Source organism: Podarcis vaucheri (assembly GCF_965113315.1).
Source record: "Podarcis vaucheri genome assembly, chromosome: 12".
Taxonomy (NCBI): Eukaryota; Metazoa; Chordata; class Lepidosauria; order Squamata; family Lacertidae; genus Podarcis; species Podarcis vaucheri.
In genome coordinates, this window is record NC_138750.1 from 60284707 (window position 1) to 60310000 (window position 25294).

At 49.0% G+C, this 25294-nt stretch overlaps 1 protein-coding gene across 5 annotated transcripts in view; it reads left to right on the plus strand.

Annotated features, from left to right (window-relative positions):
• Nucleotides 1-25294, plus strand: part of NBEAL2 (neurobeachin like 2) — a 219421-nt gene that overhangs the window by 43006 nt on the left and 151121 nt on the right. The window contains exon 1 of one of the 5 annotated variants that reach the window (XM_082192093.1): nt 7652-7784. The exons of 3 other annotated variants lie outside the window; for them this stretch is intronic. In XM_082192093.1, coding sequence (XP_082048219.1) covers nt 7752-7784 — 33 coding nt within the window. In that variant the 5' untranslated portion in view covers nt 7652-7751. Of the gene's footprint in view, nt 1-7651; nt 7785-23578; nt 23739-25294 lie in introns of those variants that run through there. One more of the 5 variants, XM_082192091.1, reaches the window with a different exon arrangement.

Here is a 25294-nt window from a genome sequence, read left to right on the forward strand (position 1 = left end):
CCGGACTGGGAATGGGGCGGGATATAGATAAATGTAATAATAATAATAATAATAATAATAATAATAATAATAATAGTAATAATAATAATAATAGTAATAATAATAATAATAATACAGTGGATACTCGGGTTGCGAACGTGATCCGTGCGGGATGCACGTTCGCAACCCACAGCGTCACGTCTGTACACAATTAAAATGGCATAAAACACAATTCCATAGCTACACAGTAACCAGTAAAATATATGACCAGTATCACTAACTTGAAAGCATTTTTTGGGGGGGAGGGGTGTAGAAAAGGGAAATATGGTCCAGTATTTGTCAAAATGGACAGAGCCAGCCTCTGAAAGCCACACACCTCTCCATCTATTTTACCTTGTTTGGAACAGTCCCCCCCTTGACCAAAGTGTTTTCCTCGTACATTTAAAAAAGAAAAAGAGAATGGGGAGGAAAGAAAGAAAGAAAGAAAGAAAGAAAGAAAGAAAGAAAGAAAGAATCCTAGAATCATTTAGCCCAACCTGCTGCAATGCAGGAAAAAAAGAAATGTTTTAATAGCAATGCCAAATCTCTCATCTTTGATCCTTGCAGACAGGGATTTGGCTGAATAACTCCCTAAGCGCCACAAATCAAAACAGGTTTTTGGTTTTTTTTTAAAGGGGAGCCACGCAGAGAGCTGTCATCACCGCAGTTTGGAAAACGGTGCAGTCCGGTTGGCACACATTTTGGCAGTCGGTCTTGAGTTATAGACAGGGCACGTTTTAGATTTCGGTTTCGTTTTGCAAGCCGCCACTCCTTCCTCTGCTCAGAGCTGCAGAAACTGGAACCAGCTTCGCCATTTTCCTTCCCCCAACTTGCCAGAAACTGCTCCCTCCCCGGGCAAGAAAACCGTACCCTGTTTGGGTGCCACTCTCAGGTGGTTTGGCCCTAGAAATCAAAGCGGGTTTAAGCCCTGCCCACAAGGAGAGGCGAGTGAAGGGGGCAGTAGCTGCAGTTGAGAGGAGAAGGTGTGTTTGTGGGGGGGGGGATCATTTTCCCCTAAAGGTAAATGTAAAGGGACCCCTGACCGTTAGGTCTAGTCATGGACGACTCTGGGGTTGCGGCGCTCATCTCGCTTTACTGGCCGAGGGAGTCGGCGTACAGCTTCCAGGTCATGTGGCCGGCGTGACTAAGCCGCTTCTGGCGAACCAGAGCAGCGCATGGAAACGCCATTTACCTTCCCGCTGGAGTGGTACCTATTTATCTACTTGCACTTTGACGTGCAAGTACTGCTAGATTGGCAGGAGCTGGGACCGAGCAATGGAAGCTCACCCTGTCGCGGGGATTCGAACCACCGACCTTCTGATTGGCAAGTCCTAGGCTCTGTGGTTTAACCCACAGCGCCACCTGCGTCCCATTTTCACCTAGGGGTCCCCAAAACCTGGAGCCAGCACTTCTTCCTTGAAGAGGGTTTTCAGGTGTACCTGCGGCTGTCCAAAAAGGGTGAGGGGTGCTGGTGCTTATTTTCCTAATAATAATAATAATAATAATAATAATAATAATAATAATAAATGTATTTATACCCTGTCCATCTGGCTGAGTTTCCCCAGTCACTCTGGGCGGCTCCCAACAGAATATTAAAAACATGATAAAATATCCAACATTAAAAACTTCCCTGAACAGGGCTGCCTTCAGATGCCTTCTAAAAGTCAGATAGTTGCTTCTTTCCTTGACATCAGGTGTGAGTGCTTTCCACAGGGTGGGCGCTACCACCAAGAAGGCCCTCTGCCTGGTTCCCTGTAACCTCCCTTCTCGCAATGAGGGAACCGCCAGAAGGCCCTTGGCGCTGGACCTCAGTGTCTGTGGGGCTGAAGGATGGGGGTGGAGACGCTCCTTCAGGTCTACTGGGCCGTTTAGGGCTTTAAAGGTCAGCACCAACACTTTGAATTGTGCTCGGAAACGTACTGGGAGCCAATGTAGGTCTTTCAAGACCGGTGTTATGTGGTCTCTGCGGCCGCTCCCAGTCCAGCTGCCGCATTCTGGATTAGTTGTAGTTTCCGGGCTGGAGGCAACTTTTTTAAAGACAGCAGTACGCCGCACCTGTTGAATGTCTGCCTCCCATGCCTTTGGTTTGTCTTCCTTCCAGAAATCAAAAGGGGGAGGCTCATAAGACGTTCTGCTTTTGTTTCAGCCTCCCTGCAAAACGTTTCTATCCCATTATGGTTTAAATAAAAATAGATTTCCCCCCACCCCTCTAATCTCCACAGGGTCCCATTTAGGAACCTTGAACTACCAGCTCTTTCATGCACCAGGTGCGAATCAACACAAACACACATATTATCTCTCGTCTTCCAGGTACAAATGAGCATTTGGGATGCGGTCAGGTTTCCTTGGCAACCGGAACAGCTGCCTTGGGGGGAGGGAACAAACAGGAAGGGGGTGGGCATTGCCATGCCTTTGCCGCCGCCCCCCCTTCCCCTCGCCTTCTGGAGTGGGGAACAATGAACAGCGCCTTAATCCCAGGGTCAATATTGAACAAGGGCAGGGCTGAGATCCTTGGGATCAGTTCCCTGCTTTCCTTTATTCCTCCCTCCCCCCCCCCATTTTTCTTTCTGGAACTTTTGCTGTTCCTGGCTGCGGCCTGTGATGTTGTCGTCCATGGTCTCTCGCCTCCCTGTTGCCTCCGATGAAATTGAATTTTTAAGGACCAATAAAAGGAAGAGCAGTCGACCTATGGAACTGCCTGCCACTGGAGGGAGTGATGGCCCCTGGCATCACTTGGGGAATCCTGCCACGTCCCATGTCATGGGCATGACCAGCGCAGACGTCGCTGAGACCTTATTGCAAACGTGGCCTTGGGTGAGCACATCTCAGCTTGAGATGATACCCAGCTCTACCTCTCTTTTAAATCGGAACCAGTGAAGGCGGTGAAGGTCCTGTGTGAGTGTCTGGAGGCGGTTGGAGGATGGATGGCGGCTAACAGATTGAGGTTGAATCCTGACAAGACAGAAGTACTGTTTTTGGGGGACAGGAGGCGGGCAGGTGTGGAGGACTCACTGGTCCTGAATGGGGTAACTGTGCCCCTGAAGGACCAGGTGCGCAGCGTGGGAGTCATTCTGGGCTCACAGCTGTCCATGGAGGCGCAGGTCAAATCTGCGTCCAGGGCAGCTGTTTACCAGCTCCATCTGGTACGTAGGCTGAGACCCTATCTGCCTGCGGACTGTCTCGCCAGAGTGGTGCATGCTCTGGTTATCTCCCGCTTGGACTACTGAATGCGCTCTATGAGGGGCTACCTTTGAAGGTGACCCAGAAACTGCAATTAATCCAGAATGCAGCAGCCAGACTGGTGACTGGGAGCGTCCGCCGAGACCATATAACACCGGTCTTGAAAGACCTACGTTGGTTCCCAGTTTCCAAGCACAATTCAAAGTGTTGGTGCTACCTTTAAAGCCCTAAACGGCCTCAGTCCAGTATACCTGAAGGAGGGTCTCTATCCCCATCATTCAGCCCAGACGCTGAGGTCCAGTGCCAAGGACCTTCTGGCGGTTCCCTCAGTGCAAGAAGCCAAGTTACAGGGAACCAGGCAGAGGGCCTTCTCGGTGGTGGCACCCGCCCTGTGGAACACTCTCCCACCAGATGTCAAAGAGAACAACAGCTACCAAACTTTTAGAAGACATCTGAAGGCAGCCCTCTTTAGGGAAGCTTTTAATGTTTGATGTATTACTGTATTTTAATATTTGGTTGGAAACCTCCCAGAGTGACTGGGGAAGCCCAGCCAGATGGGCGGGATATAAATAATAAATTATTATTATATTATTATTATTGAGACTCTGTCTGCTGTGTGATGCCCGAAATCTTCCCAACATGGTGCATGTGGAAGGCATTGAGGCATTGCTCCTGGCGAATGTAATTTGCCCGCAACTCTCTTCCAGATACAGAACCAAAGCCTGCGAACCCGGAAGTAAGTGTTCCAGTTTGCGAACTTTTTCCGGAAGCCAAACGTGCTCCGTTTTGAGTGTTACACTTCCGATTTGAGTGCCACACTTCCGCTTTGAGAGTTACACTGAGGTCTGTCTGTTTTTGCTATTTATTTTGCATTTTTGTTTTTGCGGCTCTTTGTTGTATCGTTTTTGTGACTGTGTGGAGCCCGGTTCAGCCACTGATGGATTGATTGTACATGCAGTGCATTGTTTATCGCTTTCATTTTATGGATCAGTGGTCTCGTTAAAATCCATGTGAAATTGCTGTTTTAGGGGTTGTTTTTAAAATTCTGGAGTGGGTTAATCCGTTTTGCATTGCTTTCTATGGGAAAACATGCCTTGGTTTTGGAACAGGCTTCCGGAACGGATTGAATTTGAGAACCAAGGCACCACTGTAGAAGTATTCTTGGCCCTGAGGCTTGGCAGACCTCCATCCTGGCATTCTCACCTTCCTTACAGGACTGTTGCGAACATCACCGAAATATTGTACGTGAACTTTCAAAACCGGCAGTATTCTATGTTGACAAGGAGCTATGTTGACCAGCAGCCCAGGGCCTGTTCGCGAAGCAACTTTTCCTGGGTCTGCCCATCGGCCAAATTTAGAGAGAGCGTGTGGTAAAAGGATTGCCTCAAAAAGTCAAGCCTTTTTGAGCTATCCTTTGCGTCGTCCAGAAAAAAAGGCCAAATTCATTGGGTTTTCCCTTTCTTTTCCAAAAATGGTTTCTCATTTCCTGCTATATGTATTTCCTAAATAAGAATATTTCCTGCATAGGTCATTCTAGCCAATGGAACCTGTTAGTTTACAGCAAAGTTGATCATTATGTCCAGGAAGGGGGGGGGGTATACTTTTTAAGATCTTGGCAAAGAAAATACCATATTTTTCGCTCTATAAGATGCACCAGACCACAAGACGCACCTAGTTTTTGAAGCAGGAAAACAAGAAGAAAAAAAATCTCAGAAGCCAGAACAGCAAGAGGGATCTCTGCGCAGCGAAAGCAGCAATCCCTCTTGCTGTTCTGGCTTCTGGGATAGCTGCGCAGCCTGCATTCGCTCCATAAGGCGCGCACACATTTCCCCTTACTTTTTAGGAGGGAAAAAGTGAGTCTTGTAGAGCAAAAAATATGGTACTTTATCAAGAGGCACACTTTCTGCTACAGTGCTTCTTTAATGAGTAACTTTGCTTACCGTGTCGGTCCTGGCAAAAGGCTTTGTAGTTGCTGGGCAGAGCAGTTTTAATGCGCAGCAGATATAAAGGAAATGTGCTTGTTTGTTTATGAAGGGTGTCTATTCCTAATGCAAGCAAATTGCAAGGGGTTGTAGAGCGTGGAAGCGGCAGGTAACAGATGAGCAGGTTGTTGCGTTGGCCTAGTGATACCCTGTTGCATCTTCCAAAGCGCAACCCTCCTTTTAAGAGTTGCGCAACTCCTGAGAATTTCAGCAAGTTGCAGGCTCTCCGTTGTCAAATTTCAGTCACCACGCTACAGTGGTACCTCAGGTTAAGTACTTAATTCGTTCCGGAGGTCCGTACTTAACCTGAAACTGTTCTTAACCTGAAGCGCCACTTTAGCTAATGGGGCCTCCTGCTGCTGCCGCGCCGCCGGAGCACGATTTCTGTTCTCATCCTGAAGCAAAGTTCTTAACCTGAGGTACTATTTCTGGGTTAGCAGAGTCTGTAACCTGAAGCGTATGTAACCTGAAGCATATATAACTCGAGGTACCACTGTACTCTATCAGCAGCGCACGTTGCATTTTTCTAGTAGTAGTGTCTGATGAAATGCAAAGAGCAGCCCAACGGCTTCCAGGAGTGCGTGTGTCTCCTGAACTTGCTATACCTCCTTGGTGCAAATCAAGGGCAGACGAGCCGTCTGAGAGCTTTTGAATCGGCAGCCCTTACTCCTCGCTGCTCCTCAGTCTTCTGAACATCCTGCTCCTTTGCCTCAGGAGGAAATTGACTTTTGTGGCTGTCGCAAAACGTGCCTTCTCCTTGGCGCCTGCTGTTTCCCAGATTCTCCTCCTCCAGAGGGGTCTGGGGGGAGAACAATTTAATCTGCTTCTGAGATGAAAGAGATACCGTATTTTTCGCCCTATAGGACGCACTTTTCCCCCCTCCAAAAATGAAGGGCAAATCTGGGTGCGTCCTATGGGGCGAATGCAGGCTTTTGCTGAAGTTTGGAGAGCGACAGGGGTCGGTGCGCACCAACCCCTCTCGCTCTCCAGGCTTCAGGAACACATCCACAGCCTAGGCAGCCCTGCGGGAGGTCACGCAGGGCTGTCTAGGCTGCGGATAGCAGCCTGCCGCCCGGCGCGAGGGGCGCCCTGAAGCAGAGCGCCCCCCACGCCGGGCAGACATCGGCCAGCCCCACAAGCTCGGGGGACAGCAGGGAGGCGCAGTGCCGCCATCCCGCTGTTCCTCGACCTGGTTCTGTTTCCCCGACCTGCTTTTGGGGGGGAAATAAAGGGAATTTCCCCCCCTTTATTTCCCCCCAAAAAAACTAGGTGCGTCCTATGGGATGGAGCGTCCTATGGGGCGAAAAATACGGTACCTGCCTTCCCCGCTGAGGAAGGGGCCAGGATGCTGGGCAGAGATGTGGCGCAAGGTTATCTCTCAGCTGCGGATTCTTGGACATAGAAGGGATTCATCTATGGTGCAGAGAAAAACAGATTAAATTGTTCTCCCTTCGGGGCTGATGCCAGTGTCACGTCCATGCATTTACAGTGGTACCTCGGGTTACATACGCTTCAGGTTACATACGCTTCAGGTGGAACTGTCTCCCTTGGGGGGCTGTAGACTCCTTTTCATGGGGGTGGGGGGTTAAGGAGAGGTTGGGCGGCCGTCTGTCATGGTTTAATGAGTTTCCGAGCACAATTCAAAGTGTTGGTGTTGACCTTTTTCTGAGCTTTCGCTTCCATCGGTGACAGCCACCTTGGGGTTTTGTTTTCCAATAAATCCTTATATCTTATCCAGACATTAAACAATGCTTTCCTGACAATATGATTTTTAAATGCTTTGTGGGACGCAACCTGAAAAAACGTAACATGAAGCAAACATAGCACGAGGTATGACTGTATCCGAGTTCCTAACTCTGGTTGTATGCATGGTGTATTCACAAACGCAAACTCTGATCCTAATAGTGGGCATGATAGCGGTATTATTGGGAGGGGGAATCAGAGAGAAGAACGTGGAGTTATTTGTTAGATTTGGCTGCGGTGTGGCGTCTCCCCCTCCCTTAAAAAACCAAAAAAACGTGGCCTTTCCTGGAGCCGATCCTCTCTCTTTCCCTCTTGCCAGAATATTAAATCAGGTTAATAAATCTCCCTGGCCCGGGAGCAGCCAAACAGGCTTTGCAAGGGAAGGGAGATGGTTATGTCAATCAGCTACTACAGTGAGAGCAGGAAATGCAAGAAGGCATGTGTGTTGCTTGATGACGGAGGGGGGTGTTCACGCGCCTGCCCTCCCCATTCCCTGCTAGGACTTGTCAGGGCAGGAGGGCTTGCGCCCAGACCTTAGAGGAAAGCATTTCACGCCGGTTTAAATCGCCTTCTCTTTTTTGCTTGCTCCGAGAGCTTAAGGGGGAAGAAAGGGCGTAACGTTGGGGTTCAGGCACCTCTCCAAAAATCCCACAGGTGTAATTGGGGCCTGGCCATGTGGCTGTGCCTGAGCATGCAATTCTGAGGGCTGCGCATGCTCGGCCCGTTCGCGGCGCGGCCCTAAACCACACCCCGTCTCCTGGGAAGGGAGAGAGGAGATGAGCCGGTTAAGGTGGCCTCTTCCGAGCGGCTGTGGCCAGGGATGAGAGGATGGACTCGGGCGGCCTGGATCCGGAGCACGCGGTAAGGAGCAGCCTGTGCTTTCTGGGCCAAATTTCCCCCTGCGTTTCTCGGGTGAGGGACAGATGTTTGGCTTGGGCCAGGGTGAACATGCTCTCAGGCAGATGATCCTAATGAAATTGAGGCTAAGTTTTGTGGACTCCTCAGAGAAGAGGCAACTGTTTGGAGGCTGTGGTCCGTATCTGTGGTGAAATCCTGTGATGGAAGCTGGTAAAAAAGAGGATGGAAGCAGTCCTGTTTTTCCAGAAAAAGAGGGGATGGAACTTCTCCGTTGTTCTCTGAGAATGGCAATGGGGCCCACCTGAATGGAGGTACAGTGGTACCTTGGGTTACATACGCTTCAGGTTACATACGCTTCAGGTTACAGACTCCGCTAACCTAGAAATAGTGCTTCAGGTTAAGAACTTTGCTTCAGGATGAGAACAGAAATCGAGCTCCGGTGGTGCGGCAGCAGCAGGATGCCCCATTAGCTAAAGTGGTGCTTCAGGTTAAGAACAGTTTCAGGTTAAGAACGGACCTACGGAACGACTTAAGTACTTAACCCGAGGTACCACTGTATAGGGTGCAAAACTGCAGAGAGGAGGCACAATTTCTAAGTTCGGGGCTGGCGCAGGTGGGGTTCCCGTGGAAGGTTTCATAGAACTGTAGAGATGGCCCTGTGGGTCATCTAGTCCAACCCGCTGCATTGCAGGAAAGTTTGGCCCAAAGCGGGACTCGAACCCACAACCTTGAGATTAAGAGTCTCACGCTCTGCCTACCGAGCTCTCCCAGGGCTTATATAGGGTCTGGGATGTCCGTGTGGCGATTGGAGCCCTAACAGCCCCTAAGCCAGTGTTCCTCAACCTGTGGATCCCCAGATGTTGTTGGACTACAACTCCCATCATTCCTAGCCAGCTTGACCAGTGGTCAGGGAAGATGGGAGTTGTAGTCCAACAACATCTGGGGACCCAGAGGTTGAGAACCGCTGCAAACAGCACTTCACCCTTCAAAGGAATATTAGAGAAGCTTTTCAAATCCTCTTCAAGGACTCTCCCTGAGAATGATAACAGTGGTCGTTTTTTGGGTCTCTGTTGTTAACTGTACTACTTCTCTCTGTTTCGTTCCTTTGTTCCCCTGTATTTTCGGTATTCCCCTTCATTTCCTAGTGGGATGCCTTTATGGCTGTTTTGGTTGTTGTTGTATTCCTAGATTGAAAGTATTTGTTGTTGTTGTTTAGTCGTTTAGTCGTGTCTGACTCTTTGTGACCCCCTGGACCAGAGCACACCAGGCACTCCTGTCTTCCACTGCCTCCCACAGTTTGGTCAGACTCATGCTGGCAGCTTCAAGAACACTGTCCAACCATCTCGTCCCCTGTCGTCCCCTTCTCCTTGTGCCCTCCATCTTCCCCAACATCAGGGTCTTTTCCAGGGACTCTTCTCTTCTCACAAGGGGGCCAAAATATAGGAACCTCAGCTTCACGATCTGTCCTTCCAGTGAGCACTCAGGGCTGATTTCCTTCAGAATGGATACGTTTGATCTTCTTGCAGTCCATGGGACTCTCAAGAGTCTCCTCCAGCACCATAATTCAAAAGCATCCATTCTTCAGCGATCAGCCTTCTTTGTGGTCCAGCTCTCACTTCCATACATCACTACTGGGAAAACCATAGCTTTAAGTATACGGACCTTTGTTGGCAAGGTGATGTCTCTGCTTTTTAAGATTCTGTCTAGGTTTGTCATCGTTTTTCTCCCAAGAACCAGGCATCTTTTAATTTTGTGGCTGCTGTCACCATCTGCAGTGATCATGGAGCCCAAGAAAGTAAAATCTCTCACTGCCTCCATTTCTTCCCCTTCTATTTGCCAGGAGGTGATGGGCCCAGTTGAAAATGTTTAACGTATGTCATTAAAATGTTTAACATATGTCATTAAAAGCAAAGCACTAGAAAGTTTTTGCTACCGGACGGCAATGCCTCCGTCTCATAATGTAGCTTGTGGTGCCCAACCTTTTTTGGGGGTGTGTGCCGGCATGTGTGTGTGAGACACTATGTAGCAGGATGAGGCCCAGCAGGGCCTGTCGTGGCCATGGGAAGACCCAAAGGGGCCTGCTGCGGCCACAGGTAAGCCTGACGGGCTCTGCCGCAGAATATTGAGGGTGCCTGGCCGACTCCTTGAAAATTTTGGGGGCCTCACTTCCTCGCACCCCCAGATGTCACCCCTGGACAGCTGTTAAACCAGGAATGGGGGACTTCAGATGCCTTTGGACTGCATCTTCCAGCACCACCTTGGCCGTGCTGGATGGGGCAGATTTAAGAACTGGAGTCCAACCAGGGTTCGAAATTCCCCCTGCACATGTTTCGACTGGCACAGGTTCGACTGCTTCTACTGTTATGCTGTGTAAATTACGTTATAGAGAAGCTGCTGAATTGCAACTCATTACCAAACTTAAAACCATGGAGAGACCTGGTCTGAAAAGAGACATTGGATTCTTATCTCATCATACATGACTAAGCCATTTTTCACCTTCTCACCCCTTGCCTTTTCCTGTAAGACCTATTGCAGTCGTTAAGAGTCGTCAACAGGCTCATCTCAGCTATCTGCCAATCTCCCATTCCCGCCACCCTTCTGAGTAATACCCCTCCCCACCTTCTCACTATATAGAAGGATCTGGCAACTTCTGTTTCAGTGTATCTGAAGAAGTGTGCATGCACACGAAAGTTCATACCAAGAACTAACTTAGTTGGTCTTTAAGGTGCTACTGGAAGGAATTTTTTTATTTTGACTATGGCAGACCAACACGGCTACCTATCTGTTATTAATGCTGTACACCGGCCCGAGGTCTTTGGATAAAGGAGAGCGTATGAATTGAATGAATGAACCAGAATAGAGCCTCTCAGCTAGGGAAGAATTTGGGATCCCCCGTCCTGATTCTCCTCGTGGGGGGGTGCGTTTCTCAGATGCTGCACATTTCCTGCGGGCGTTTCGAATCTAAACGGAAGTTAAGACAGCTTCACATAAAAGAAATGTGAGGTCCTTCCTTCGTGCAATTGCGTGAATTGGGTTTCTACTCTCACAAGGGGAAGGCAGGCCTGTGGATCACTAGGTTGAGCATCTGTTTTGTGTTCAGAAGGACACTGGTTCAATTCCTGGTTTCTCTAGATAGGGCAGGGAGGAATGCTTACCTGAATATATTATCATTTATTATTATTATTATTATTATTATTATTATTATTATTATTATTATTTTGTTGTAGTAAGGTAAAGGTAAAGGGACCTCTGACCATTAGGTCCAGTCGTGACCGACTCTGGGGTTGCGGCGCTCATCTCGCTTTATTAGCCGAGGAAGCCGGCATACAGCTTCCGGGTCATGTGGCCAGCATGACTAAGCCGCTTCTGGCGAACCAGAGCAGCGCACGGAAAACGCTGTTTACCTTCCCGCGGGAGTGGTACCTATTTATCTACTTGTACTTTGATGTGCTTTCGAACTGCTAGGTTGGCAAGAGCAGGGATCGAGCAACGGGAGCTCACCCCGTCGCGGGGATTCGAACCGCCGACCTTCTGATCGCCAAGTCCTAGGCTCTGTGGTTTAACCCACAGCGCCACCCGCGTCCCTCATTGTTGTTGTAGTAGTATTTAATTTGTATACTGCCCTTCATCTGAAGATCACAGGGCGTTCACAACATAAAATTGCAAAGTAAGAACACAAAATATGAAACAAAACCATGGGCAGGCAAACTAAGGCCTGGGGGCCGGATCCGGCCCAATCGCCTTGTAAATCCGGCCCATGGATGGTCCGGGAACCAGTGTGTTTTTACATGAGTAGAATGTGTCCTTTTATTTAAAAGGCACCTCTGAGTTATTTGTGGGGCATAGGAATTCGTTCATTATTATTTTTTTCCAAAATATAGTCCGGCCCCCCACAAGGTCTGAGGGACAGTGGACTGGCCCCCTGCTGAAAAAGTTTGCTGACCCCTGCTTTGGAGAAAAGGGTGGGATATAAATGTAATAAAAGAGCTCTTCTGCTGACCTGCTTTGAAAGCTGGAGGGGCCAGCCAGATGGAGATGTCAGCCTGCAATTGGGAACCCAGAGATCTCTGTTGTTGTTTAGTTGTTTAGTCATGTCCAACTCTTCGTGACCCCCTGGACCAGAGCACGCCAGGCACTCCTGTCTTCCACTGCCTCCCGCAGTTTGGTCAAACTCATGCTGGTAGCTTCGAGAACACTGTCCATCCATCTCGTCCTCCGTCGTCCCCTTCTCCTTGCACCCTCCATCTTTCCCAGCATCAGGGTCTTTTCCAGGGAGTCTTCTCTTCTCATGAGGTGGCCAAAGTCTTGGAGCCTCAGCTTCAGGATCTGTCCTTCCAGTGAGAGATCTCTACATGGTCACAATTGGACCAGTGCCGGTCGCAAAACACGCTTGGCTCCTGGCTAATTTCTAACACTGAGCATCAGCTGGGTGGGATGGGGAGAAGCCCAAGTGAAGAATAGGCGCTACTACTGCCTGGTTCCACTTCTCTGTGTGCGGTTTTAGGAGGGGCTCAGAAGTATCTGTTCTCAGTTCCCTTTCCTACGGGTGCCAGGCTGGGAGTAGTAATCCCAGCCAAAACGTTTGCACACTGCAGTCAAGGCAGGCACTGGCTCCCAGTACATTTCCGAGCACAATTCAAAGTGTTGGTGCTGACCTTTCAAGCCCTAAATGGCCTCGGCCCAGTATACCTGAAGGAGCATCTCCACCCCCATCGTTCTGCCCGGACACTGAGCTCCAGCGCTGAAGGCCTTCTGGCAGTTCCCTCCTTCCTAGAAGCCAGGTTACAGGGAACCAGGCACAGGGCCTTCTCGGTGGTGGTACCTGCCCTGTGGAACGCCCTCCCACCAGATGTCAAGGAAATAAACAACTATCAGACTTTTAGAAGACATCTGAAGGCAGCCCTGTTTAGGGACGCTTTTAATGTTTAACAGACTATTGTATTTTAATCTTTTGTTGGAAGCCGCCCAGAGTGGCTGGGGAAACCCAGCCAGATGGCCGGGGTATAAATAATAAATTATTATTATTATTATTATTATTATTATTATTATTATTATTATACAGTGGTACCTCGGGTTAAGTACCGTATTTTTCGCTCTATTGGATGCAGTTTTTCCCCTCCAAAAATTGACGGGAAATGTGTGTGCATCCTATGGAGCGAATGCAGGCTTGTGCCATAGCCGCGCGCAACCCCTCCGGCAGAGAGAGGCTGCATGGGGCTGTGGCTTCTTTAGCCCTGCGCAGCGTCTCCCGGCAAGGAGAGGCTGCACGGGGCTAAAGGGGAAGCCAAAACAGCGAGCAGAATCCATCCCACTCGCTGCCTTGCCTTCTTCCATAGCTGCGCGCAACCCCTCTGGCAGGGAGAGGTTGTGTGCAGTCTGTACACTGCTCTTTGGGGCTGGGGGGGGGAATATTTTTTTCTTGATTTCCCCCCTAAAAACTGGGTGCGCCCTATGGTCCGGTGCGCCTTATGGTGCGAAAAATACGGTACTTAATTCGTTCAGGAGGTCCCTTCTTAACCTGAAACTGTTCTTAACCTGAAGCAGCACTTTAGCTAATGGGGCCTCATGCTGCTGCTGTGCCGCCGGAGCGCTATTTCTGTTCTCATCCTGAAGCAAAGTTCTTAACCTGAAGCACTATTTCTGGGTTAGCGGAGTATGTAACCTGAGGTACCACTGTACAGTGGTGCATCGCAAGACGAAATGAATCCGTTCTGCGAGTCTCTTCGTCTAGCGGTTTTTTCGTCTTGCGAAGCAACCCTATTAGCGGCTTAGCGGATTAGCTCTATTAAAGGCTTAGCGGCTATTAAAGGCTTAGCTGCTATTAAAGGCTTAGCGGATTAGCGGATTAGAAAAAGGGGGGGAGTGGAAAAAAATTGGAACACTCGCAAGACGTTTTCGTCTTGCAAAGCAAGCCCATAGGGAAAATCGTCTTGCGAAGCAGCTCAAAAACGGAAAACCCTTTCGTCTAGCGGGTTTTCCGTCTTGCGAGGCATTCGTCTTGCGGGGCACCACTGTATTATTATTATAATGTATCTTGATGCTATCCTATACTACAATGAAGAAATGTTCTGAAACCAAATCACGGCTTCTGATTGGCTGCAGGAAGCTCCCACAGGCCAATCGGAAGCTGCGGAAGCCCTGTCGGACGTCCGGGTTCCAAAAGAACGTTCTTTGCAAACTGGAACAATCACTTCCGGGTTTGCGTCGTTCGGGAGCCAAAACGTCCAAGTTCCAGGGCGTTCAACAACCAAGGTACAACTGTAATAGCAATACAGTGGACGCTCGGGTTGCGACGTGATCCGTGCGGGATGCACATTCACAACCCGCAGCGCCACTTCTGCGCATGCACGGTTGCGATTCGGCGCTTATGCGCATGCGCAAAGCGTGCTTTAGCGCTTCTGCGCGGGCGCCGAAACCTGGAAGTAACCCATTCCGTTACTTCCGGGTTTTGGGGGACGCGGGTGGCGCTGTGGGCTAAAGCCTCAGCGCCTAGGGCTTGCCGATCGAAAGGTCGGCGGTTCGAATCCCCGCGGCGGGGTGCGCTCCCGCTGCTCGGTCCCAGCGCCTGCCAACCTAGCAGTTCGAAGCACCCCCGGGGGCAAGTAGATAAATAGGTACCGCTTACCAGCGGGAAGGTAAACGGCGTTCCGTGTGCGGCTCTGGCTCGCCAGAGCAGCGTTGTCACGCTGGCCACGTGACCCGGAAGTGTCTCCGGACAGCGCTGGCCCCCGGCCAATAGATGTGAGATGGGCGCACAAACCCCAGAGTCTGGCAAGACTGGCCCGTTTGGGCAGGGGTACCTTTACCTTTACCTTTAACCCGAAAAAACACAACCTGAAGCATCTGTAACCTGAGGTATGACTGTAAATGCCATTGCAGGGGGGGGGGAACAGTGCCTAGACGTTCTGTTTTGGCGACCGCAACCTAGGTTTAAGGTGCTATTGGCAGTTAGCTTATCTTATCTCAGTTTCTGATGCGCATATCTAGGGAATGTGAGTTTTATTCTCTGCTAGAAGTTTGGCTGGAAACTTACTTACACACACACACACACACACACACACACACACGGCCCCTTAGGATCTTGTCCCACCCCCTTCTAGGTGTTCCAATGCTCTCTCACACAACAACACAACAACACAATACAACAGCACAACACAGTTCTAGAACTGCTGGATCAGTTCCTCCGTAAAAAGGAACCACCGTACGGGTGAGGTTTGCAGCGCTCATTTCACCTGCTCCGATTCCTGTCCTTCCGCTCTGTAAGGCCAGCCCGGCGGTACAAGACATTTGCGTATCATCTGGAGGCAGCCGCCGAGGCGTCTGAGAGCTACTGAAAGCAGGAACCTGCGTCTTTTGTTTTTAGACGGAGGCAGCAGAGGAAGAGGTGGGGAGAGCGTTTTCGCTGAAAGAATTGAAAGGATCGCTGGTTCTTTCACATCCTTGTTTGCCAAGCCCAATGGGGGACTTTCTCTTCCTCTTCGGAGGGAGGGCCAAATAAAATCCCCCGCCTTCCAGTTCCATATCCTTAGCGCAGCTTTTAAAGCTAAACCAGGGTAATAGAATCAGAATTGCGGGGTTGGAAAGGGACCGCGTGGCTCATCTAGTCCAACCCCCGGCAGCGAACAACATTATAGTTAATTATAGTTTGTCTTTGCTTGGCTGCCCTGCAAAAATATCCCTATGTTATGAACGGTCCGTGTCGCCATTAAGCAAAAGTGGTCGGAATAGCCCAGTAGATACGTGATCTTTCCCTGGATCAAGGGACTTTTCTTCTTTCGGTTCTCAAAGTTCTGAACCGAGCTCAAGTTAGCAATCTGAACTAGTAAATGATAAATGGACCCCTGACCATTAGGTCTAGTCGTGACCGACTCCGGGGTTGTGGCGCTCATCTCGCTTCATTGGCCGAGGGAGCCGGCATACAGCTTCCGGGTCATGTGTTCAGCATGACTAAGCTGCTTCTGGCGAACCAGAGCAGCGCACGAAACGCCGTTTCCCTTCCCGCCGGAGTGGTACCTATTTATCTACTTGCACTTTGACGTGCTTTCGAACTGCTCCGTTGGCAGGAGCAGGGACCGAGCAACGGGAGCTCACCCTTTCGCGGGGATTTGAACCGTCGACCTTCTGATGGCAAGTCCTAGGCTCTGTGGTTTAACCCACAGCGCCACCCGCGTTGTTTGCACGGCGAAAAGGCTGTGTGTCTCTTGTATCAAATCTGAACTAGCCAGATGTTTAACTGATGATCAGTCACAGTCAATCCGCCCTTAGAAAAATAAGACTTGAAAGCTGACTTGCCCCAAAATTTCATTTCACTTTCAGTTTGTATACTGCCTTTCGATATTCCTCTAAGCAAGGCGGTTTACAGCAGCGAAACATACAACAAAGAACTCTCGCCTTATCATAATCTGATCCGATACAGAAAGTTATAACAAAACATAGTTTTGAAAATGGAACAACTTTTGTCAAATGAAGCGATGTTCAGTAAACTCTCAAAACGCCAGATAATAATTAAACATAAATTCGCCCTTCACAATTGCAACAAGTACGTAATTACGAAACTATTGTCAATAAAAATAATTGCAAGTCGCAATGCATGAAATAACACAGTACATGTGAAACCATGTAAAAGGATCAAATTGGGAAACGAAGAGACACGACTTATGAAATAATTGCTTTTTCAATCTCTGAACTAGACATTCCGTTTAAGCTGTAAGCTAGGTTTAAGGAGCCATTTAAGGAGCTTATATATCAGAGTTTCTAACTGCATCATTCGCATAATTAGCAATTGCTTGTTTTCCTCTTCCCTCCTCCTCCTTTTCCTTTTGTGTAACCTCTTTTCGATTATATGTCTGAGGAGTAAAGGCTTGTTTTTTTCTGCTGATCTTAGGTAAGACCCTCTGGGAACCTTTCTGGCAGATTCTCATGCGATGAACTTTGTGCAATGGGTGACATCATCATCATCATCAACAACAACAACAACATTATTATTATTATTTATACCCTGCCCACCATAATAAGGCTTCCAACATAATATTAAAATACATCAAACATTAAAAGCATCCCTAAACAGGGCTGTCTTCAGATAGAATCATAGAATCATAGAGTTGGAAGAGACCACAAGGGCCATCGAGTCCAACCCCCTGCCAAGCAGGAAACACCATCAGAGCACTCCTGACATATGGTTGTCAAGCCTCTGCTTAAAGACCTCCAAAGTAGGAGACTCCACCACACTCCTTGGCAGCAAATTCCACTGTCGAACAGCTCTTACTGTCAGGAAGTTCTTCCTAATGTTTAGGTGGAATCTTCTTTCTTGTAGTTTGGATCCATTGCTCCGTGTCCGCTTCTCTGGAGCAGTAGAAAACAACCTTTCTCCCTCCTCTATGTGACATCCTTTTATATATTTGAACATGGCTATCATATCACCCCTTAACCTCCTCTTCTCCAGGCTAAACATGCCCAGCTCCCTTAGCCGTTCCTCATAAGGCATCGTTTCCAGGCCTTTGACCATTTTGGTTGCCCTCTTCTGGACACGTTCCAGTTTGTCAGTGTCCTTCTTGAATTGTGGTGCCCAGAACTGGACACAGTACTCCAGGTGTGGTCTGACCAGAGCAGAATACAGTGGCACTATTACTTCCCTTGATCTAGATGCTATACTCCTATTGATGCAGCCCAGAATTGCATTGGCTTTTTTAGCTGCCGCGTCACACTGTTGGCTCATGTCAAGTTTGTGGTCAACCAAGACTCCTAGATCCTTTTCACATGTACTGCTCTCAAGCCAGGTGTCACCCATCTTGTATTTGTGCCTCTCATTTTTTTTGCCCAAGTGCAATACTTTACATTTCTCCCTGTTAAAATTCATCTTGTTTGTTTTTGCCCAGTTCTCTAATCTGTCAAGGTCGTTTTGAAGTGTGATCCTGTCCTCTGGGGTGTTAGCCACCCCTCCCAGTTTGGTGTCATCTGCAAATTTGATCAGGATGCCCTTGAGTCCATCATCCAAGTCGTTGATAAAGATGTTGAATAAGACCGGGCCCAAGACAGAACCCTGTGGCACCCCACTAGTCACTCTTCTCCAGGATGAAGAGGAACCATTGATGAGCACCCTTTGGGTTCGGTCAGTCAGCCAGTTACAAATCCACTGAGTGGTAGCATAGTCAAGACCGCATTTTACCAGCTTCTTTACAAGAATATCATGGGGCACCTTGTCAAATGCTTTGCTGAAATCAAGGTAGGCTACATCCACTGCGTTCCCTTCATCTACCAGGCTTGTAATTCTGTCAAAAAACGAGATCAGGTTAGTCTGACATGACTTATTTTTCAGAAATCCATGCTGACTATTGGTGATCACAGCATTCCTTTCTAGGTGCTCACAGACTGTTTGCTTAATGATCTGCTCCAGAATCTTCCCTGCTATTGATGTCAGACTGACTGGACGGTAATTATTTGGGTCCTCTCTTTCCCCCTTTTTGAAAATAGGAACAACATTTGCCCTCCTCCAGTCTGCCGGGACTTCGCCTGTTCTCCAGGAATTCTCAAAGATGACTGCCAGTGGTTCTGAGATCACATCTGCCAGTTCTTTTAATACTCTTGGATGCAGTTCATCTGGCCCTGGAGACTTGAATACATCTAATCTAGCCAAATATTCTTGTACTATCTCCTTAGTTATTCTGGGCTGTGTTTCCTTTGCTGAATCATTTGCTTCAAATTCTTCAGGTCGGGCATTGTCTTCTTTATCGGAGAAGACTGAAGCAAAGAAGGCATTGAGGAGTTCAGCCCTTTCTGTGTCCCCTGTTTGCATTTCACCATCTTCTCCTCTGAGTGACCCCACTGTTTCTTTGTTCTTCCTTTTGCTACGAACATACCCACAAAAGCCTTTTTTGTTGCTTTTAACCTCTCTAGCAAGCCTGAGTTCATTCTGTGCTTTAGCTTTTCTGACTTTGTGTCTACACGTGCTGGCTATTTGTTTGAATTCCTCTTTGGTGGTTTCCCCCCTTTTCCATTTTTTGTACACATCCTTTTTTAATCTTAATTCAGTTAAAAGTTCTTTAGATAGCCACCCTGGTTTCTTTAGGCACCTTCCATGTTTTCGTCTCATTGGTATTGCCTGACGTTGTGCTTTTACTATTTCCGTCTTAACAAACTCCCAGCCATCATGAACTCCCTTTCCTTTTAGTATTGCTGTCCATGGGATCTCACCCAGCACTTCCCTAAGTTTTATGAAGTCGGCTTTCTTAAAGTCAAGAAATTGAGTCCTAGTATGCTTGGCTGCTACTGTCCGCTGTATAGTAAACTTCAGAAGAGCATGATCACTCGCGCCTAATGATCCTTCCACATCTACCCCACTAACCAGGTCATCAACATTGGTTAGGACCAGGTCTAAAATGGCTGTTCCTCTTGTTGCTTCTCCCACTTTCTGGACAATGAAGTTGTCTGCAAGGCCAGTGAGGAATCTGTTTGACCTTATGCTCTTGGCTGAGTTTGACGTCCAACAAATATCCGGGTAATTGAAGTCCCCCATTACTACTATCTCCCTTCCTTTTGCATGCTTGGCCATCTGTTCCAGGAAGGCATCATCTATGTCCTCCGTTTGGCTTGGGGATCTATAGTAAACTCCCACAATGAGGTCTCTGTTATTCTTCTCTCCCTTAATTTTGACCCAAATGCTCTCACTTTGGCTTTGAGGTTCTAAATCTTGGATCTCTTCACAGGTATACACACCCCTGACATATAACGCCACTCCTCCTCCTTTCTTGTCTGGTCTGTTTCTCTGAAATAGATTGTATCCCTCCATTATTACATTCCAATCGTGGGACTTATCCCACCAGGTTTCAGTGATGCCTATTATGTCATATTTAGTTTGCTGTACCAAGAGCTCAAGCTCATCTTGTTTATTTCCCATGCTTTGCGCATTAGTGTACAGACATTGAAGTCCATTAATCATTCCCCCGTGTCTTCTAAAAGTCTGGTACTTGATGTTCTCTTTGACATCTGGTGGGAGGGCGTTCCACAGGGTGGGCGCCACCACCGAGAAGGCCCTCTGCCTGGTTCCCTGTAACCTCACTTCTCGCAGGGAGGGAACCGCCAGAAGGCCCTCGGAGCTGGACCTCAGTGTCTGGGCAGAATGATGGGGGTGGAAATGCTCCTTCAGGTATACAGGACTGAGTTGAGGCCGTTTAGGGCTTTAAAGGTCTTGGGGAGGTTGTTTGCACGGCGAAAAAGCTGTGTGTCTCTTATATCAAATATATGAGAAAGCCAGTGCTGTGCTTTCGTCTTCACCCTCATCCTTCCCACCTGCTTGGAGGATGACATTGTAAAAGGGGGGAAAGGGTGTGTGTTTATATGTGGATTTCCTTTTGCAAGGTGCAGGCAAGCTGCGACCTGGCCGCTCCCCTCCTCCCCCTTGCGAGCAGCGAGGTTGTTTAATCACGGCTTGCCCAATCTCTTGCCCAATTTCTTGCAAGAGGGCAGGGAATTGAGGGAGAAGGGGAATTGCAAAACTTCCTCAGGGAGGATTTCAGTTATTTCCTTTTGATGGGCTTTTGGCCTGCTGCTCTGGGGAGGCTCTTAGTTTTATCTATTCCCCCTCCTCCCGGAAAACCAACCCACCAAGTTGTGCTCTTCCAGCTTTCTCAAAGACTCGCCAAAACGACTATCCCTAAAAAGCTGTAATAAACGGCAAGGCGGATTCGCTGAATAACGGCCCCCTGACTCTTAAGCCCAAGCTGGATGGCACCACCACCATTATTTCAGTTTACAGCGGTACCTCAGGTTACATACGCTTCAGGTTACATACGCTTCAGGTTACAGACTCCACTAACCCAGAAATAGTGCTTCAGGTTAAGAACTTCGCTTCAGGATGAGAACAGAAATTTTGTGGCGGCAGCAGGAGGCCCCATTAGCTAAAGTGGTGCTTCTGGTTAAGAACAGTTTCAGGTTAAGTACGGACCTCCGGAACGAATTAAGTACTTAACCCGAGGTACCACTGCATTTAACAACCCCTGTTCAGTAATAATAAATAAAACCTTGTAATCCATTTACATCAAATAATGCAGAATATTTTGGTGAAAAGACCCGGGTGTGGACGGTTGGGTTAAGCAGGAAAATGGACGTCTCAAACTGCCAAGGGGAAATCGAACTCGGTGCAACCTGGCAAGCTTTAATCTCGTACATACATACAACCTCAGGGTTGTGGGTTTGAGCCCTGGGTTGGGCATAAGATTTATGCATTGCAGGGGGTTGGGCTGGATGACCCCTGGGGTCCCCACTGACTGCAATTCTGTGATTCCATGCTCCATTCTTTCCTGTGAGTCTGAGGCTTTAGTGGCTCACTGTGAGAGCCCCAAAGTCGCCAGGCTTTGGGGGTCCTCGATATTCCTGGCTGCGTAATGGGGCCATTGGCATGGGTCAAGTGCCAGAGGTGTTGGTCAAAAGAGCCCGTGGCAGATAATTCCCGCGTCCCCAACACCAGGAAGCTTGTGTTCTTGAAAGCCACCAAGAGCAGGCTGTGCTTTCGTAGTTACACAGGAAGTTGCCTTTTAGGGGGTCAAAGCAATGGTCCGTCCAGGTCAGGATGACTGCCAGGGTTTCAGGAGAGTCTTTCCTACCTATTCAGAAACCACGTAGTTTCTGGACCACCCTCTCCTATCCTTCTCCAGGGCCGTCTTTACTCGGGGGTGCAAGGGGTGCGGGGCACCCAGGCGCCGAATTCTGGGGGGTGCCCACCGCTGAAGCCGCCTAGGGCAGGCATAGGAAACTCGGCCCTTCAGATGTTTTGAGACTACAATTCCCATCACCCCTGAATAATAAAGCGAGGGTTCAAATCTAGGTAGGAAATGTTGTGGGGTATTAAGAGGAATAGGGACGCAGGTGGCGCTGTGGGTTAAACCACAGAGCCTAGAACTTGCCGATCAGAAGGTCGGCAGTTCGAATCCCCGCGACGGGGTGAGCTCCCGTTCCTCGGTCCCAGCTCCTGCCAACCTAGCAGTCCGAAAGCACGTCAAAGTGCAAGTAGATAAATAGGTACCGCTCTGGCGGGAAGGTAAACGGCATTTCCGTGCGCTGCTCTGGTTCGCCAGAAGCGGCTTAGTCATGCTGGCCACATGACCCGGAAACTGTATGCCGGCTCCTCAACCAGTAAAGCGAGATGAGCGCCGCAACCCCAGAGTCGGTCATGACTGGACCTAATGGTCAGGGGTCCCTTTACCTTTATCTATTAAGAGGAATAGATCATCCATCTAGAGTTTAGGACTTCGGAAGAACTTTACAGAAGTTCACATGCAAAACACACCACCCGCTTTCAAAACGGCCAACGCTTGGAGTAGCCCCACATAAATTAACTTGGGTCCCTTCGTTTGAACGGGTCTATTCTGAGTATAATCTAGTTCAGTCATAGGTAAACCCGGCCCTCCAGATGTGTTGAGACTACAGTTCCTTTCATCCCTGACCACTGATCCTGTTTGCTAGGGATGATGGGAGTTGTAGTCCCAAAACATCTGGAGGGCTGACTTTACCTATGCCTGGCCTAGGCTCTTAACTATCTACCTGTTACGAAACAATAAATAATTTTGATCAAGCTAGAAAAACAAAATACAGATATACCTAGGTATTACTGAAACGTATCGACTTTGTGCGCTCATTTGCCAAAGATGCACCGCATCAGAGTCGACGCTTGTCATTCACAACAGTGGCGCTTGTCAGACTCAATGATTTGGGGGCGCAGGATGGATTTTTGCTCCCTGGCGGTGCATATGCTAAAAACTTCCGTGTCCTTCTCACTCATCAAATCCCAAAAAAAGTGGGTCCTTTCAACTGCATACAGTGGTACCTCAGGTTAAGTGCTTAATTTGTTCCGGAGGTCCATTCTTAACCTGAAATTATTGTTAACCTGAAGCACCACTTTAGCTAATGGGGCCTGCTGCTGCTGCCGCACCGCCAGAGCATGATTTCTGTTCTCATCCTGAAGCAAAGTTCTTAACCTGAAGCACTGTTTCTGGGTTAGCGGAGTCTGTAACCTGAAGCGTATGTAACCCGAGGTACCACTGTACATATTATTTCATCCTCCAATTTTTGTATCTCTCCATTTTTATCTATATTATTTTCCATGTTACAACTGTTACTGCAATCCTGCTCATGTTTTCATCTTCTTACAGTGGTCTCTCAAGTAAATTGTAAATTTCCCCCATTCTTTATTAAATTTCTGGTCTTCTTGGTTCCTGAGCTTTAGGGTCAGTTTTGCCATTTCGGCACAGTCCAACCAGCCTAGTTTGCCATTCTTTTCTAGTAGGGACTTTATCATCTTTCCATCTCTGGGAGAGCAGCATCCGTGCGGCTGCCGTTGCGTACATTAAAAAGTCTTTTCTTCTCCTTTGGGATCTCAGTACCTACGATTCCTAAACAGTGCGCTGGTCTCCAGCTCAGATGTGCAAACACTTCTTTGGTCTCGCCTCTCGATAGACCCAGGGAATCGAATTCTCAAAACCAGCTCTGTCCCTGCATTCAACTCACATCCACAACAAAGTAATGTGCGAACGAACCTATGAGTGTAAATTTTTGGAAGTACACATGTGTGCGTTTGTGTGTGCAATTTAGCTACCAGAAATTGTGCGAGCACAGGAGACTTTTTCTGTTTGGCACGGTTTCTTTTTCTCAAGAGACAAGGTTGTGGTGTGTGTGTTTCTTTTTGCGGTGGTTCGTTTGCAGCGCGGAAAGGAAGTCTTGTCGGTTATAGTGACTTGACGTTTCCTTTTACACAAGAAGTGTTGCTCTGTCAAAGCTGCTTTCTTGTTTTCGTCGCTCTCTCAACCTCCTTCGCTATCTGACCTCTGAGAGCTTACACCGTCCTGAAACCTGCTGCCTGCATGGATTTTCGGCTGCTCCTATTTTCCTAGCTGTCCCTCCTCCCTCCTCCAGCTGGCGATGGAGTCCTCAGCGGGTTTGCCAAACCTCCCGGCCGTGCCCAGCCAGGTAAAAACCTCCGCCAAAGTCCGCTTTTCGGCAGCGGCCGCTGAAGCCACCTGTCTCAGCTGACTGCAGCCTGCTCTCCGCTCTCTCCCAAGCGACCCGGCTGCATCGGGATGTTGCAAGGAGTCCCAAAGGACCCTTGCCTGGGAAATAACCCCTCTCATGTCTTTGGCATCCGGTTGATTTTTCAGCTTGTGTTTCTGAGCCGTGTTGCGTAGAGCGTGTTGCTGGTAACACCAAGGTTGCAGGTTTGATCAGCTACCTATTCCCGTGTTGAAGCGGGTTGTACTAGATGACCCTGGGGGGGGCAGGTCCCTTCCAACTTTGATGATGTATATATCGAAGGTATTTAATCTGCAAAGCCTGGTAAGTGTTGTTGGGTTAGAACCGGTCTGTCTTATGTACTTAGCCTGCATTGCGAAACTGCTTGATTGCCTGTGTTAAGAGAGTCATCCGCACAGAAGGCACTTTGTACATGCTCAGGGATGTGTGTCTAAAATCCACGGTTCGAGTCCTGATTCCTCTTAACACCCGGTTTTTCAGTGGACGTTGGATATGATGGGTAATTGGCTGACACCGAGGCTTCCTTCCCCTAAAGGCTCTTAGACTTTCCGTGGATGTTTTTATTCTTGGCTGCTTCTCTTCAGGGACGTTCGGCATGCCAAGCGTGTGACCTGCCCCTGAGCTCTGCATGCTGGGCCTTGTCCAGTTCGCGATGGGCAGCCTCTCTCGCATTGCACTTCTGGGTGGGAAGCCTCTGGCGTACGCCACAAAACCTTCCAGCGGCTCTGAGAACAGAGCTGCCTGAATGCTTGCGGCCCGGTTTGTGTGAGGGAAGGGGAAATGTTCAGTTTGGCTGGGGTGATCAGTTGATCATAGGCAATCCTACTGAGGTGTACCGTATTTTTCGCTCTATAGGACACACTTTTCCCCCTCCAAAAATGAAGGGGAAATGTGTGTGCGTCCTATGGGGCGAATGCAGGCTTTCGCTGAAGCCTGGAGAGTGAGAGGCGTCGGTGCGCACCGACCCCTCTCGCTCTGCAGGCTTCAGGCAGCTATCCGCAAGCCTTCGGAGCGCGGCAGGAGTTCCCGCCGGGCTCTGAAGGCTTGCGGATTGCAGCCCGGGGAGCGCAGTGCCGTCTCCCTCTGGGCTCCCCGGGCTTCAGGCAGGTATCCGCAAACCTTTGGAGCTCGCCCCCAGCCCCGCAAACTCCGGGAGTGACGGCAAGGCTGCACCCAACCTTGCCGCCGCTCCCGGACCTGTTCTGGGAGCTGGGGTCGGGGGAAGCTTGGGCTTCCCCAGCCCTGTGGCTAAAAAGGAAGTCAAGACAGCAAGCGGGATCCATCCCGCACGCTGTCTTGGCTTCTGCTCTGCCAAAGCTTTGGCTTCTGCTCTGCCGGTTGGAGAGGTTGCGTGTGGCTAAAGAGGAAGCCAAGACAGCCAGCGGGATGGATCCCGCTGGCTGTCTTGGCTTCTTTGCTCTTTGGGGCTGGGGGGGGGGAATAAACAAAAATCCTTTATTCTCCCCCCCCCAAAAAAAAAAAACTAGGTGCGCCCT